General features: G+C 38.7%; 1 protein-coding gene and 1 long non-coding RNA gene across 2 annotated transcripts; both read left to right on the forward strand.

The window, feature by feature from the left end:
- Nucleotides 1-488: 488 nt before the first annotated feature.
- Nucleotides 489-4,111, forward strand: LOC124290372 (multiple epidermal growth factor-like domains protein 11). Its single transcript, XM_046727078.1, has 3 exons — nucleotides 489-541; nucleotides 1,808-1,873; nucleotides 2,604-4,111. Exons 2-3 carry the CDS (start codon nucleotides 1,828-1,830, stop codon nucleotides 4,109-4,111), a joined length of 1,554 nt encoding a protein of 517 aa, XP_046583034.1. The 5' UTR covers nucleotides 489-541; nucleotides 1,808-1,827.
- Nucleotides 4,112-15,460: 11,349 nt separating this feature from the next.
- On the forward strand, nucleotides 15,461-17,838 carry LOC124290387. The gene is made up of 3 exons (XR_006901911.1): nucleotides 15,461-15,471; nucleotides 16,829-16,894; nucleotides 17,690-17,838. It is a non-coding gene; the product is annotated as an uncharacterized LOC124290387 (long non-coding RNA).
- The last annotated feature ends 772 nt before the right edge of the window (nucleotides 17,839-18,610 follow it).

The raw sequence follows: 18,610 nt of genomic DNA on the forward strand, positions 1-18,610 counted from the left end.
ATTGTCTGGTCCAGACTCGATTATTTACAGACCGCCGCCATATAGCTTGAATATTGTTGAGTGCGGCATAAAACTAAACTCATTCACTCACTTAACATACAAGTTAAGAGAAGTTAAGTGAAATTTAAACGTATATGGAGCTGTAAACCTAGAATTCTTTATACCGTGAGTTTATCAAGACACGATCAGTGAGTGGATAAACATAGTCAAAAGCCGCTTTTGCGAAGCTTTATAAGGCCATTCGTGTTTCTATATTTTTGCTTGAAATTTCAAGATACTAAGTTGAAATCAAAAAGCCCCAAAACGCACCCGTAGCTATCGCAGCAAGTTCGATTCAAGGCCGCGTGATACTTAAAAATATGAAATTGAAAATATTTCCTCAATTTGTCTCGAGTGTGGGAAGTAATAACTGAACCTTTTGTTACTAGCAAAACTGAACCCAAAAGGCAGATGGTGAGGAAGGTAGTTGCTTCCTACTGATCACATTGTGACGCACTCCTGTCCATAGTGTGAGTAGCCAGTAGTCAAGCTGCGACTCAAGGTGAATATTATAGATTCTCTATACAGTAATCTATAAACTATATTTTGTATTTCGATAGAAGTCATGTATATAAGGTGATATTCTTGAATCCTGCTCCAAACGTGATTCACATGATGTTATATATATATGCATGACATCATGTGAATCACACAGGATTCAAGAATATCACCTTATATACATGACTTATATCGAAATACAAAATATCCAAATGCACTAGTGTGACGTTTAATATATATATAAAACGTCATACTAGTGCATTTGGGTGTTTTGTATTGAACGAGAAGATGCCATGGGAGCAGAGAAACAGGAACTCTCTGCTCCCATGACATCTTCTCGTTCAATACAAGACATCCAAATGCACTAATATGACGTTCTATATTTATTATATACCCTCTTATGTCATCCGTATTGCTCCCCTGTATTTCTATCTTAAGTTCACATGGGTATTGTGTTGCATGACAGTGTTGTGATATTTACATATCTATATACATCCATTGTGTTTCCTAAGAATATGACAAACTATAAGAAGTGTACACATTTCCTAGGAATGACAAGTCTTTATGGATGATCAACTTCTTACAATAGCGACGTTTCGGTATAGACAATTAACAATGAAAACAAACATAAATATACATGATACAAGCCGAGGCAAGATAGAAGCATGATGAATAGGATTACCAATGAAAGCGGGGATAACTAATTGAGGGAGAAGGAGTGAATTTCATAGCATGGTAATTACGCATAGGCTATTTATACAAGAATAGTTTTAGAAATTGACATCAAAATACGAAAATGTTATACATTATAGAAATACATATCAACCAGTAGAACAACGTTTAGATTGGGAAGGGCTAAAGGGAACTGAAGAGTAATTTCAAACATACTTGCCTTGAGTTAGTATGTTTTACTTGGTAGAGGAGATTTGAAGATAATTTCTGAAAATCCTCTAGCAATTATTAATACCGTTTTATAGCTACATATTTTCACACAAATATACATGTCTCTATTTGCATCCGACCCTGTCAGAATCAAAAGCTGCAACATGCAGTATCAGATCCAGGACCGTGGTTTGTAATGTTTCCTTCCGTGATCTCCCATTTCCCTCGACCGAATATCACCCATACAAAATAGAACACTCCATAGGAACCAAAGCTCCATAAATTTGCTTCAGTCCCTCATCCAAAACTATGACCTTGATAAACTCAGATACTGTTAAAAGCAAGTTAAACAGTAATATATCGCACTACTTTCAATCTCGTTTTTCAGAAATCTTCACCACAACAGCCATGGTTGATGCCGTGGTGATGACCCTACTGTGTGCTGCTGTAGCAGGTCAGTACACATGCATCCTCATAATTTATTATTCACGACACAAGATCGCAATGCAGTCTGTATTTGTTTCACACGTGATTTTCTCACAGCCTAGACTGTTGATGACTCGGTATGTGAAAGTAATAGTCTGTTTCCTTGACTGTCTCAATGGAAGCCATCATGGGTGGTACGTCGAAAGATAATAACTGCTTTCAGGCGGTTGTAGTTGTAAGATTAACACCATGACACACGGAATTCACAATGACTCTTAGAAGGTGGTCAAATGTAACACGTTATATTTTGGATTACACTTCAAAGTAAAATACAGATTCAAGATTATACATGCTATATTCTCATAAGAGTAGTTGTTGTTTTTTAACCACTCTGTTGGATTATAGTTATGAAGGCACAGTGTCATTCACAATTTCTCAGTAAAGCACAGATTCTAGTACTTTTGTTGGGTTGTGTCCCATCCGGGATTCGAACCAACACCCTCAGAGTCAGGCACCTAATCGCCAGCACACAAAGTCAGCCGCCTAACCCACTGAGCCACTGAGCTTCCACAGTAGAAGCCCTGACTCAACACAAGAAAAGTACTAGAATCTGTACTTGACTGAGAAAGTGTAATCCCAAATATAACAAGTGTTATACTTGCTTATTTCGACGAGAATAAGAAATGGAAACGTGTTTCGGATTTATTGTCTTACATTAATATCAGTCATTTCATTGTATGTCGTCTCTTTGTTCATAGGTTCCGCTACCAGCAGTAGTTGCAGCAACTGTGACGGTAACAACGTGACCTGTGTTGACGGTGTGTGTCTACCTCGCTGTGTCAGCGTGACGTCATCTGGGGAGTGTCTCCAGTGTCGTGACTCCAGGTTCTATGGTAAACAGTGTCAACATGACTGTCCAGACACCTGTCTCAACTCTCGCTGTCAGATAATCAACACCCGTGTTGTGTGTACAGAGGGATGTGTGGCCGGCAAGAAGGGAGATCACTGTGGAGTGAACTGTCCTACAGCCTGTACACAGTGTGAACGTTATGGTGATGGTTGTACAGGACCGTGTCAGAATCCGCAGTATTACGGTCAACACTGTAGAACACCTTGTCCCTCCAACTGTAGAGGTGGATGTAATTGGATCACAGGGGAGTGTGGCACCTGTGAGCCAGGATACAGAGGGAAGCACTGTAACATTACCTGTCCCTCCAACTGTCGAGACTGTGACAGGGAAACAGGCGAGTGTATACACTGTGTTGAAGGGTACCGGGGGGACCACTGTGACAGCTGTGAACCAGGTTATACAGGGGACTACTGTAACATTACCTGTCCCCTTAACTGTAGAGACTGTGACAGGGAAATAGGCGAGTGTATACACTGTGTTGAAGGGTACAGAGGGGACCACTGTGACAGCTGTGAACCAGGTTATACAGGGGACTACTGTAACATTACCTGTCCCCTTAACTGTAGAGACTGTGACAGGGAAACAGGCGAGTGTATACACTGTGTTGAAGGGTACAGAGGGGCCCACTGTGACAGCTGTGAACCAGGTTATACAGGGGACTACTGTAACATTACCTGTCCCCTTAACTGTAGAGACTGTGACAGGGAAACAGGCGAGTGTATACACTGTGTTGAAGGGTACAGAGGGGGCCACTGTGACAGCTGTGAACCAGGTTATACAGGGGACTACTGTAACTTTACCTGTCCCCCCAACTGTAGAGACTGTGACAGGGAAACAGGAGAGTGTATACACTGTGTTGAAGGGTACTGCAAGGGTGGATGTGACGAGCAGGGAGATAACTGTAACAGCACATCTTGTAAAACAACATGCCGAGCAAACTGTAATGTTTATGACTTCACACAAAACCAGTGCAGTGGACCTTGTATCAACGCCAACTACTATGGAAAGATATGCACCATTCCATGTCCAGATAACTGTGACAAATGTGAGAAAGACTCTGCTAGATGCCTCAACTGTGCACCGGGTGTGAGAGGGGAACTGTGTAACGAGTCGTGCCCATCTAACTGTAAACTGTGCGGTCGCTATGACAATAAATGCATTGGCCTCTGTCATGACAGTAACTACCACGGAGTGAGCTGCTCCGATCCATGTCCCGTCGGCTGTGAAGGGTGTGAGAAGGACACTGGACTGTGTATCGGTTGTGCCCGGAGCTTCAGTAGGACATACTGTGATGATATGTGCTCTCCGTGTTCACAGGACACGTGCCACACAGAACATTGTCAAAAACGTATGTAACATAATTCACTCATCTATTCCTTTATACCCAGGGTTTTACCTTGACCAACAAAAAAAAATCCTGTTCATGCCTATTGTAACATCACTCTCGTATACATAGATGTTTATCACGTTTCCAAAATGAAAGTGAAGCCTCATATTATTGCCTCTTTGAAAAATATTTAAATGTTTCACGGAACGCCGGATGTGATACAGGGCTGTTTGTTGGTATCAAACAAACGTGATGTTTCGAAACACATGTCGCGCCTTGGAGAAACAATTTTTAGATAAAGTTGCTATTTTGGTCATTTTCTTTGACGTTATTTGAGATAAAACACATGTGATAGAAAACAGGCAGAATTTTTTCCATAATCATACTAGATATTGCTCATAGCAAATATCCCTTGTATTATTCAAACTATGTGATAAGTATGTGTTATGAATCACTTTATATAAGTGATGGTACACGTAGTGAGTGTTCGTGAAAAGATGAGAATATCCTGCTCGTCCCGTATCACCTGTCCCAAGCATATGTAACTGCAACTCAATGTTTCATTTGAGTGTGAGTGAGTTCAGTTTTATGCCGCACTGAGCAATATTCCAACTATATGGCGGCGGTCTGTAAATAATCAAGTCTGGACCAGACAATCCAGTGATCAACAACATGAGCATCGATCTGCGCAATTGGGAACGATGACATGTGTCAACCAAGTCAGCGAGCCTGACCACCCGATCCCGTTAGTTGCCTCTTACGACAAGCATGGGTTACTGAAGGTTAATTCTAACCCGGACCTTCATGAGTCGTGTTTCACTTGAAAGAACAGGAACATAAGGTACAACGGAAAACAATACACACGACGTTCCTATGAATCTCCAGTGAGTGAGTGTGAGTTTAGTTTTACGCCGAACTCAGCAATATTACAGCTACATGGTGGTGGTCAGTAAATAATCGAGTCTGGACCAGACAAGATTGTAATGAACAGCATGAGCATCGATCTACGCAACTGGGATACGATGACATGTGTCAACAAGGTCAGCGAACCTGAACACCCGATCCCGTTAGTCGCCTCTTACGATAAGCATGGGTTGAGCTGAAAAAAGACGGCCATTTTGTTTTTATGACGTCATCCCGCAAGTGTGTGACCTTTTTTGTGACGTCAGTAACCAATGTGTAACATGATGTAAAATAAGCGTATTGTCATATAGTATTGGAATGGAAATAAAATGTTTTTTGATGTTAATTCAAGAGTTTGCAATTAAAATTTAACTTTAAAATTTTGAGTAAAAGCATCCGAAAGTTTTACAGGAGAGCAAATATAAGTTTGTTTTCTTATTCAGTAATACAATTACACCATATATTACAAATGCCAAACCATTTCATCATTGTCCAAACATTTGACTCTTAATCCATCCTACTTGAGTTATTCAGTATAGTGAACACCAGTCCTCAACTGCTTACTATTTCCCGTATTTAATTCCGGTAACACTTAATGACGGAAGCTGACACCTGAGTATACATACATTCAATCTAGGCTGTGCGCCATTCACGTTAAAAATGATCCAGGCTATCAACAGACATACCATGTACACATGGCTACAGTCTGGCCTTTAAACTACAACAAAACGAAATTTCTGGCCAACTTGTCCGGCTATCTTTCTGGGCACAGGAAGCTGAACACATCAACCCCAGTTCCGCACCAAATGTCACCTACTTGAACATATCTGTACACACGTAAGTATAAGTCATGGTGATAAAAAAGACAGCACTAAATACTTAAAATTGTGGTCAGTTTTAATGACTGAATGGATGTGATTTTAAAAAACATAAACATCTTACACTATTTCATCCAATCACAGCTGTCACATGTCACTGTCTCTTCAGTTATGGCTTGGCTCAGCGAGCAAGCGATTCTGCTTTAGTGTAGTGATGACAGCGTAATCTATTTTAAACTGCCTATTGATACCTGCAAAGGTTTGATTTAACAAACTGCGTTCTGATATTTCGAACAAGACTGGCTTTTGACCTACTAAATAGCATCTTTAGCATCTAAATTCACCTTATATTTATATTGTAATATTCATTCTACGTTGATGTGAAAAAGATATGACGTTTGCTGTGTGAACCAACACTCGAGTCGGCAAATGAAACTCATACCACTCTTATTCATAAAATAATTGAATAATAATCACAGACCACTAAGGTCAACCTAAAGGTCACACACACCTGGGCCGGAAAGGGAGTCATCCAAAAGGGGGTGGGGTGGGGCTGAAGGGTTCAAAATCGATTAGGTCACAAAAAGGTCACACACTTGTGTGATGACGTCATAAAACAAAATGGTCGTTTTTTCTGCTCAACCCCCACCTCTACAACAGCCATTGTTATTTGAAGAAAATAGCTCTTGACGTCATCTTATCGGTTTTTAGTCTTTTAGTCGTAAAGTGACTCGTATTCATGGACTTTCTAGAGAATACCTTTCTGACCTAGAAAGGATTCTAAGAACAGTCCCTCTGTCCCACATATATATTTTGCATTTGAACACAATTATTCTAACACACTGAAATTAGGAAATGTGCGGAGTTTTATAAAACCAAAGGACCTAAATTTCAGTGCAATGCATGGTAACTACTTGGCTAAGAAGGAATCGCATTTTTGATAATAAAAGTGACGAAATTTGATTGTACGATTCCGACTATATCTTAAGCTTGTGTTCATAAATTACCATACGAAAGTGATCCATACCATACCATACCAGGAAATCGGTAAAATGGCACCAGTGACACCCTTTACAAACACGTGCAAAGGCATAAAATACACAACAATACACGGGAAAAGTAAACAAAAGAAAGAAAAGATGTGGAATTACACATTGTCGATAATAAAACTACATATCCGTTACAGGACCATTGTGGCAAGTTTCCCTCAATGAACCGTAAGGTGTACTTTTCGCACGTCAAAATGATTTCCCAAAATATCCCTTTTATTTTAGGTTCACCTGAACACACTTTGGTTATTTGTTTGGGGACACTAGCAGGATTCCTATGCTCCTACACAAGTCAAAATGATTCACCAAATTAACCCTTTTTATTTCAGGTTCAAATGAACACACTTTGGTTATTACTCTTGTGGCATTAGCAGTACTCCTATGCTGCACTGTTCTAGCCATGATCATCATATTTTGGATATATGTGAAGAGGAGGTAAGGGCTAGTACTTCTTTACTCTTAAAATGATTTTGAGAAAATGTAAGTTCAAACTGACTCAATACTTTAATGGGATCTATTTTTAGAGTCCCAGTCCCTTATTACATTAGCTGTGACAGGTAAAGAACGAATTACAACATAGATAAATACCTGGAGCTGGTTGTCGTCTTGATGCTTACATTTTGATGGACTGCAGTGTATGAGTGTTTCTTCTGACATCATCAGACCCGTGAAGATCCGGGGGTAGAATAGGTCTTCAGCAACCCATGTGCTTGCCATAAAAAAGGTGACTATCTTGTCGTAAGAGGCGACTAACGGGATCGGGTGGTCAATTTCACTGACTTGGTTGACACATGTCATCAGTTCCCAATTGCGCAGACCGATGCTCATGCTGTTGATCACTGGATTGTCTGGTCCAGACTTGATTATTTACAGACCGCCGCCATATAGCTGGAATATTGCTGAGTGCGGCGTAAAACTAAACTCACTCACTCACTCACTCTGACATCATCATGATTTTCTGATGTTAATTGACGATGTTTTAGAGTGGATTTTCCACTGCAGATTTGGTATTGTAAACACCTTTCATCGATAATAATTTTCTGTAATACGTGAACGCATATTGACATTTACATCGGATAACGGGTTTTCCGCTATTTTAACAGAAACACAGATACTCCTTTCTTCAGGAACATTTCAAGAACAATCAACAACACCAATGCTACGTACAGTGAGATAGATGACAGTTTAGTTTCACCATCACGGCCAACGAGACCGGCTTTACCGCTGAAAGAAATCCCCAAGAAAAGGAGGGCTGTCTTGGGTGCATCGGCGCTTCCCGAGATGGAGAGTGTTTCTTGCTGTGAGTCGGTCCAGAATGAATGTCATGCTGATGTTGCCATGTCTGAGCAAATCCATCACCTGACTGAAGAGACTGATTCAATAATCTTTATTGAAGAAAACTGTGATTTGTCAAATGTGAATGTAAGATATCTTACAACGGACACACAAACATAACCCAGGATGTGAATGAAACGTTTGAGGAGTGAGCGTTTTTTGAAAAATGAACTCTTTACTTATCTTCATAAACATGAAGCTTGAACATCAGTTTGTCACAATGCCTGGTCTGATGCAACTGTTCGTCACAAAACAAAACAAATCCAACTTAAATTAGGGCCATCATTATTTCAAGTGTACATGAATAATGTAACAACTTTCAAAACTATCTGTATCACTGGATGCTTCGCCTATGATACATAGATTGGAACTTCAACAACTGATACAGCTGAAATTGTTCACATATATAATTCTATGAGTTTACCTTAAAATTGTTCGAACTTTTTTTCGAAAGACATTACAACATTAAATAGTTTTGCAAACATCAGTCGGGATTCACTGACCGAAGGTTGTCAGCAAATTTGTTACTCGCCATGTTAACAAGCACTTTTGTGGGACATTTTGTGACATTGCAAACACATGCGACATGTCATAATATAAAGGCACACTGGAAAATCTCATAAAACAGAGTATGACACAAAGGTGCATTGGAAAGGTATGACATAAAGATGCATTGGATATAGTTATGCCACAGGGTATGACATAAAGGTACATTGGATAAGGTTATATCACAGGGTATGGCATAAAGGTACATTGGATAAGGTTATACTACAGGGTATGACATAAAAGTACACGACAAAAAGCTTATACTACAGGGTATGACATAGCGGTACATTGGATAAGGTTATACCACAGGGTATGACATAAAGGTACATTGTATAAGGCTATACCACAGGGTATGACATAAAGATACATTGGATAAGGTTATACCACAGGGTATGACATAGAGGTACATTGGATAAGTTTATGCCACAAGGTAGGACATAAAGGTACACGACTAAAAGCTTATACTACAGGGTATGACAGAAAGCTACACTGGAAACGATTACAAAATATAACACTAATGGTAACTTATTAGTTACTTGTTAGATCGTCGCCGAGGAATGTCTCAGTGGCCATGTGTCGATTCACAATTTCAGCATGGCAGATGTCTCACTTGATTCAGTACTGGGGCCATTCTTATTTCAAGTATGCATAAATAATGTAACAACTTTCAAAACTATCTGTACCACTGGAGTTTTCGCCTATGATACATAGAATGGAACTTCAACTACTGATAAGTATTCTTTTTGCACGAACAACACCGTTTTCACCGATTCATGAAAACAGCGGAATTCACAAAATGAAAGAGGCAATAATTAACAGTAATTCTGTTACTGATTTTAAAACAGGAATTTGTCCAAATGTACGTACAATTGTCATCAGATACACCACACTAACACACAGTAATAATAAGAATATTGATGTGTTTTGAGTTTAGATCTGACATTTTTTTAATTTGCATACGCCCTAATATGAAGTGATTTGTCATTGAAAATCGAAATCTTAAAAAAAACAATATGAAGAATGATTTAATGTTTAACTATTTCCATCAATTTATAGCGTAAACTTAAATATTTCTATCTAAAACCCATTAAGGTTTAACTGACCCTACGTCTCTGTTGTATTATGTTTTCCATGTTGCATTTATATGCATGTATATTTTCACAGAAGAAATGTTTTAGTTATAGTGTTTATGATGTAAATATCGTATTTATGCATGTATTGTAAATCAATGATATTCCATGTATAAAACACAGTTTAGTAAGTATTTACTTACTCTCACGCCTTACTTAAATTCAGCATGTTCATCATTGTCTTAGTTGCACTTACTAGATGTGCTATGACAGTAACACTTCATAAAAATATGTAAAAATGTTCCGCTATGCATATCACTCGTGGCTGTTCTGCATGTTACCCTACACAATCACTGTAATATAATAGTCATAATACATATTGATGAATACACGCACGCACTCATGCATGCACCCATGCACGCACACAAACAGACATAGTCGCGAGTGGTTGTTGTGTGGTCCGGCAGTGAATTGCTCATTCAAGCCAACATGCACAGTGTACATATGATATCTCTCGTGTCTCAGGTCTTGCTGTTGATATTACCTATTACACTATTCAATTGAATAAATGAATTTTGCACTTCACAGAACTCCCATGTGATAACAGCCGACTTGGTTGCCTCTGCAACTTGTTGATTGTATTGTCAGAGGGTGGTTGTAGCTATCTTTGTTAATCGCGGTTATACTGTTGCTGAGCTAATCAGATTGTGTATTTGGTTTGTATCATGGTTTGTTAATCACCTGTCTATTGTCAGTGTTAATTGGGGCATTGATCCCCTACATCGCATGTCTAAGGTACTATTAATACAATGTGAACTTTCTCCACCTTTTATACTACTACATTAGCCATATTTAATGACACCCTGATGACAGGAGCGCCGTGACACATAAGGAGGACATCAAAACTTTGACCTCAATCTCTGTACACAAGGAAATATGTCGAGGTTTGTGAACAAATAACATAGGACACAATTTTCTTGATTATGTCAATGTAAGGAAATATTAACTGAATACCAGATCCTTCGGCAAGTTGGCGAGGGAGTAATTTCTCAACATCAAGGTGAATGTTATCGGGATCGAGTGTGTTTTCGAAGATAATGCTTGAAAAATATGCTTGAGAGTGTTGAATAAAATGAAACAAGATTCTAAAGATGTTTATTTTATTTACGTAAACTCCCAAATTCGGAGTGGTGTGAAAGCAATAATGATATAAGTTAGGTCGGAATTCATTTTGTTCCTAATGCTACTTGGTGTTCCAAGTGAAACTGGTTCTGATTTACTATGAGAATGTATGCAACCTGTTAAAGGATTGTTTACAAAAGGATCTCAGTTGCCAAGTCCTTAGTCTGCGCACCACTGGTCACTCTGTAAAGTCAATGATGCTAATAGAATTATGATAGATTAGCTATGAGTGATTGAGTATAGTTTTACGCCGCTTTTAGCAATATTCCAGCAATATCACGGCCGGGATTCAGTGGAATAGGGAAGGCTGCACTGGTCGGACGAAAGTGACTGATGGCTGATGGCTCGTGTCTGCTGCATATAGACAACGGAATATCATGGAACAAGTACAGTTTGGCGGGGGTTCATTGATGGCGTGGGGGTGCCTCTCAAGTGACAGATAGCCAAGCCTCGAGGTTTCTGTTCAACGAAACTGCGGAGTGTTCCTTGATTACCAAAAATAGTTAATCCATCAGATTTGATATCACTGATAGTCTTTATACATATATTATGCATTATACATGCTATATTCTCTTAAGAGTAGTTGATTTTTTAACCACAAAAGTATCTTGAATGCTGAATGCTGTTGGATTATAGTTATGTGCCAAGAACATTCACTTCATCAAAGTTAGCCATGACTATGACAGTTTCACTGTATAATATATTTTAATGACTTATGTAAAAGCGTTTTCCGTATATTTTGTTCTGTGAATATTTAGGAGATAAACGTACTGTGTTTTGAAATTAGATAAATGTTAGACCGCATTGATAGTCTCTAAATTTCATTTGAAGCCGAGCTGCGCGTTCGCCTTCAAATGAAATTTAGAGACTATCAATTCAAGACTGTCAAATTGACCCTACGTCTCTGTTGTATTATGTTTTCCATGTTGCATTTATATGCATGTATATTTTCACAGAAGAAATGTTTTAGTTATAGTGTTTATGATGTAAATATCGTATTTATGCATGTATTGTAAATCAATGATATTCCATGTATAAAACACAGGTTAGTAAGTATTTACTTACTCTCACGCCTTACTTAAATTCAGTATGTTCATCATTGTCTTAGTTGCACTTACTAGATGTGCTATGACAGTAACACTTCATAAAAATATGTAAAAATGTTCCGCTATGCATATCACTCGTGGCTGTTCTGCATGTTACCCTACACAATCACAGTAATATAATAGTCATAATACATATTGATGAATACACGCACGCACTCATGCATGCACCCATGCACGCACACAAACAGACATAGTCGCGAGTGGTTGTTGTGTGGTCCGGCAGTGAATTGCTCATTCAAGCCAACATGCACAGTGTACATATGATATCTCTCGTGTCTCAGGTCTTGCTGTTGATATTTACTATTACACTATTCAATTGAATAAATGAATTTTGCACTTCACAGAACTCCCATGTGATAACAGCCGACTTGGTTGCCTCTGCAACTTGTTGATTGTATTGTCAGAGGGTGGTTGTAGCTATCTTTGTTAATCGCGGTTATACTGTTGCTGAGCTAATCAGATTGTGTATTTGGTTTGTATCATGGTTTGTTAATCACCTGTCTATTGTCAGTGTTAATTGGGGCATTGATCCCCTACATCGCATGTCTAAGGTACTATTAATACAATGTGAACTTTCTCCACCTTTTATACTACTACATTAGCAATATTTAATGACACCCTGATGACAGGAGCGCCGTGACACATAAGGAGGACATCAAAACTTTGACCTCAGTCTCTGTACACAAGGAAATATGTCGAGGTTTGTGAACAAATAACATAGGACACAATTTTCTTGATTATGTCAATGTAAGGAAATATTAACTGAATACCAGATCCTTCGGCAAGTTGGCGAGGGAGTAATTTCTCAACATCAAGGTGAATGTTATCGGGGTTGCGTGTGTTTTCGAAATAAATTGTCGAAGATAATGCTTGAAAAATATGCTTGAGAGTGTTGAATAAAATGAAACAAGATTCTAAAGATGTTTATTTTATTTACGTAAACTCCCAAATTCGGAGTGGTGTGAAAGCAATAATGATATAAGTTAGGTCGGAATTCATTTTGTTCCTAATGCTACTTGGTGTTCCAAGTGAAACTGGTTCTGATTTACTATGAGAATGTATGCAACCTGTTAAAGGATTGTTTACAAAAGGATCTCAGTTGCCAAGTCCTTAGTCTGCGCACCACTGGTCACTCTGTAAAGTCAATGATGCTAATAGAATTATGATAGATTAGCTATGAGTGATTGAGTATAGTTTTACGCCGCTTTTAGCAATATTCCAGCAATATCACGGCCGGGATTCAGTGGAATAGGGAAGGCTGCACTGGTCGGACGAAAGTGACTGATGGCTGATGGCTCGTGTCTGCTGCATATAGACAACGGAATATCATGGAACAAGTACAGTTTGGCGGGGGTTCATTGATGGCGTGGGGGTGCCTCTCAAGTGTCTGTAAGCTTGATCTTGCGATGATGAGACAAATGCTAAATGGACAATGTTACATCACTGACATCATAGACAGGTTATTGTCCATTTCAAAGACCATCCTCTGAACACAAGGCCAGTCTTTATGGACGATAATACTTGGCCACATCAAGTTTGGAACGCATACAACAATAGTAATCAACACTACAAAATGAGTCATTTACTTAGTTTCTTCTCAGAATTAGTGTATTATACTACATGTATTAGTTATTTTTGCCATTTTATTATTCCTTGAGGTTCAATCTCGCCAGATGATAACTTAAATTGAGGTTTGGATAAGTTCTTTTGTTATGTTTAATGGTAAGTATTGATACTGTGAAACATGTTGCTGGTGCGATCCTTTTTCCATTTTCCCAGGTGTATATCTAAAATCTGCAAATCAGTTTTTGTAAACTTCCATTTATATATAGGTCGAGAATCGAAGGACAGTTAAAGTTATAATTGATTACTACGACATACATTATATTGAAGAGATAATGAACATTGATTAAAAACAAATGGGGCCAGTAACAGATACGTCCACAACTGATTATGTACCCTTTGCTGGGTGTAAATAAGCATTGTTTATCATTAAATACGTTTTATAGATATAACCGGTAGTACCCCAGAACGCATCGCATTCATTCAAATCTTCAGTTTCGAGATCAAAATCCTTATTACATATTAAGGATTGATGATGTATGAATTTAAACGAACACTGTGTTATAGCAATGTTTACAGATAAACAGACTGCTAAGCTTCGAGGTTTCTATTTAACGAAACTGCGAAGTGTTCCTTGATTACCAAAAATAGTTAATCCACCAGATGTGATATCACTGATAGTCTTTATACATATATTATGCATTATACATGCTATATTCTCTTAAGAGTAGTTGATTGTTTAACCACAAAAGTATCTTGAATGCTGAATGCTTTTGGATTATAGTTATGTGCCAAGAACATTCACTTCATCAAAGTTAGCCATGACTATGACAGTTTCACTGAATAATATATTTTTATGAGTTTATGGATGACTTATGGAAAAGCGTTCTCTGTATATTTTGTTCGGAGAATGGGTGAGTGATTGGGTGTTTAATGGAGAAGAATCATCTATGCCCTCTAACACTCCAAACAGAAATGGTGGATTTTTCTGTGTTTTGGAATGCTGTATGTCATATTTGCTGTGACTAATTTTCATTTGAATTATCATTTGCTGTTCCTGGAATCAGTGCTTTCAACCACCAGACACCCGTCCTCCAACGACAAAGACTATGTGGTGCTGAAGACATATTCTACCAGTGGTCCACATCCGAGAAAAGCTATTAGTGTTACCCAGCACCAACCACGACGAAGATGCTCTTCAGGAGAGTCCCTTGAAGTGGGAACTCGGTTTGATTTAAACATATTTTGTTCACAAATATGAAAAGGATTGGGGACAAATTATCCAACTTAAAATACCGGTTTCCTGTAGGTTGAGATAGATACGAAGTCACACAACTAAACCTCTCTGCACTTAACAGAGAACATATTTTCCCGCTACCCAGAGAAGTTACTTAAGTAAAATTCAAACGTATATGGAGCTGTAAACCAAGAATTCTTTGTACCGTGAGTTTATAAAGACACGATCAGTGAGTGGAAAAACATGGTTAAAAGCCGCTTTTGCGAAGCTTTATAAGGCCATTCGTGTTTCTATATTTTTGCTTGAAATTTCAAGATACTAAGTTGAAATCAAAAAGCCCCAAAACGCACCCGTAGCCATCGCAGCAAGTTCGATTCAAGGCCGCGTGATACTTAAAGATATGAAATTGAAAATATTTCCTCAATTTGTCTCGAGTGTAGGAAGTAATAACTGAACCTTGTTACTAGCAAAACTGAACCCAAAAGGCAGATGGTGAGGAAGGTAGTTGCTTCCCACGGACCACATTGTGTCGCACTCCTCTCCATCGTGTGAGTAGCCAGCAGTCAAGCTGCGACTCAAGGTGAATATTATAGATTCTCTATACAGTGATCTATAAACTATATTTTGTATTTCGATAGAAGTCATGTATATAAGGTGATATTCTTGAATCCTGCCTGCTCCAAACGTGATTCACATGATGTCATATATATATGCATGACATCATGTGAATCACATTTGGAACAGGATTCAAGAATATCACCTTTATAACATGACTTCTATCGAATACAAAAATATCCAAATGCACTAGTGTGACGTTTAATATATATATACATATATATATATGTATATGTATATATATATATATATATATATATATATATATATATATATATATATATATATATAAAACGTCATACTAGTGCATTTGAGTGAGAAGATGCCAAGGGAGCAGAGAAACACGAACTCTCTGCTCCCATGACATCTTCTCGTTCAATACAAGATATCCAAATGCACTAATATGACGTTCTATATTTATTATATACCCTCTCATGTCATCCGTATTGCTCCCCTGTATTACTATCCTAAGTTCACATGGGTATTGTGTTGCATGACAGTGTTGTCATTAAGTGATATTTACATATCTATATACATCCATTGTGTTTCCTAAGAATATGACAAACTATAAGAAGTGTTCACATTTCCTAGGAATGACAAGTCTTTATGGATGATCAACTTCTTACAATAGCGACGTTTCGGTATAGACAATTAACAATGAAAACAAACATAATTATACATGATACAAGCCGAGGCAAGATAAAAGCATGATGAATAGGATTACCAATGAAAGCGGGGATAACTAATTGAGGGAGAAGGAGTTAATTTCATAGCATGGTAATTACGCACAGGCTATTTTTACAAGAATGTTTTTAGAAATTGACATCAAAATACGAAAATGTTATACATTATAGCAATACATATCCAATCAGTAGAACAATGTTTCGGTTGGGAAAGGGCTATAGAGAACTGAACTGAAGAGTAATTTCAAATATATTTGCCTTGAGTTAGTTTGTTTTACTTGGTAGAGGAAGAGTGGAAGATAATTTCCGAAAATCCTCCAGCAATTATTATTACCGTTTTTATAGCTACACATTTTCCAACAAATATACATGTCTCTATTTGCATCCGACCCTGTCAGAATCAAAAGCTGCAACATGCACTATCAGATCCAGGACCGTGGTTTGTAATGTTTCCTTCCGTGATCTCCCATTTCCCTCGATCCGAATCTCACACATACAAAATAGAACACTCCATAGGAACCAAAGCTCCATAAATTTGCTTCAGTCCTTGATCCAAAACTATGACCTTGATAAACTCAGATGATGTTGAAAGCAAATTAAACAGTAAAATATTGCACTACTTTCAATCTTGTTTTTCAGAAATCTTCACCGCAACAGCCATGGTTGATGCCGTGGTGATGACCCTACTGTGTGCTGCTGTAGCAGGTCAGTACACATGCATCCTCCATCATTTATTATCCATGATACAAGATCGCAATGCAGTCTGTATTTGTTTCACTGCCTGGATACATGTGATTTTCTCACAGCCTAGACTGTTGATGACTCGGTATGTGAAAGTCATAGTCTGTTTCCTTGACTGACTCAATGGATGCCATCAGGCGGTTATAGTTGTAAGATTCGCAACATGACACACGTCGTATGGAATAAGATACATACTTGGAATGCACATTGACGTTTAGAAGGTGGTCAAATGTAACACATGTTATATTTGGGATTACACTTTCTCAGTAAAATACATATTTTAGATTATATATGCTATATTTTCATAAGAGTAGTTGTTTTTTTTAACCACAAAAGTAGCTTGTAGACTAAACGCTGTTGGATTATAGTTATGAAGGCACAGTGTCATTTAGAAAGTAGTTAAATATAACATATGTTATATTTGGGTTCACACTTTCTCAGTAAAGCACAGATTCTAGTACTTCTGTTGGTATGAGTCCCCTCCGGGATTCGAACCAACACCTCAGAGTCAGGCACCTAATCGCCAGAACACAAAGTCAGCCGCCTAACCTACTGAGACACTGAGCTTCCACAGTAGAAGCTCTGACTCAACACAAGAAAAGTACTAGAATCTGTACTTTACTGAGAAAGTGTAATCCCAAATATAACAAGTGTTATACTTGCTTATTTCGACGAGAATAAGAAATGCAAACGTGTTTCGGATTTATTGTCTTACATTAATATCAGTCATTTCATTGTATGTCGTCTCTTTGTTCATAGGTTCCGCTTCCAGCAGTAGTTGCAGCAACTGTGACGGTAACAACGTGACCTGTGTTGACGGTGTGTGTCTACCCCGTTGTGTGAATGTGACGTCATCTGGAGAGTGTCTCCAGTGTCTGGACTCCAGGTTCTATGGTAAACAGTGTCAACATGACTGTTCAGACACCTGTCTCAACTTTCGTTGTCAGATGACCAACACCCGTGTTGTGTGTACAGAGGGATGTGTGGCCGGCAAGAAGGGAGATAACTGTGTTGTGTCCTACAGCCTGTACACAGTGTGAACGTTACGGTGATGGTTGTACAGGACTGTGTCAGAATCCCCAGTTTTACGGTCAGAACTGCTCAACACCTTGTCCCTCCATCTGTACAGGTGGATGTGATGGAGACACGGGGGAGTGTGCCTGTCCCCCCAACTGTAGAGACTGTGACAGGGAAACAGGAGAGTGTATACACTGTGTTGAAGGGTACTGCAAGGGTGGATGTGACGAGCAGGGAGATAACTGTAACAGTACATCTTGTAAAACAACATGCCGAGCAAACTGTATAATAAATGACTTCACACAAAACCAGTGCAATGGACCTTGTATCAACGCCAACTACTATGGAAAGATATGCACCATTCCGTGTCCAGACAACTGTGACAAATGTGAGAAAGACTCTGCCCGATGCCTCAACTGTGCACCGGGTGTGAGAGGGGAACTGTGTAACGAGTCGTGCCCATCTAACTGTAAACTGTGCGGTCGCTATGACAACAAATGCATGGGCCTCTGTCACGACAGTAACTACCACGGAGTGAACTGCTCCGATCCATGTCCCGTCGGCTGCGAAGGGTGTGAGAAGGACACTGGACTGTGTATCGGTTGTGCCCGGAGCTTCAGTAGGACATACTGTGATGATATGTGCTCTCCGTGTTCACAGGAC

Source organism: Haliotis rubra, unplaced genomic scaffold (assembly GCF_003918875.1).
Source record: "Haliotis rubra isolate DU_JTF1 unplaced genomic scaffold, ASM391887v1 Scf463, whole genome shotgun sequence".
Taxonomy (NCBI): Eukaryota; Metazoa; Mollusca; class Gastropoda; order Lepetellida; family Haliotidae; genus Haliotis; species Haliotis rubra.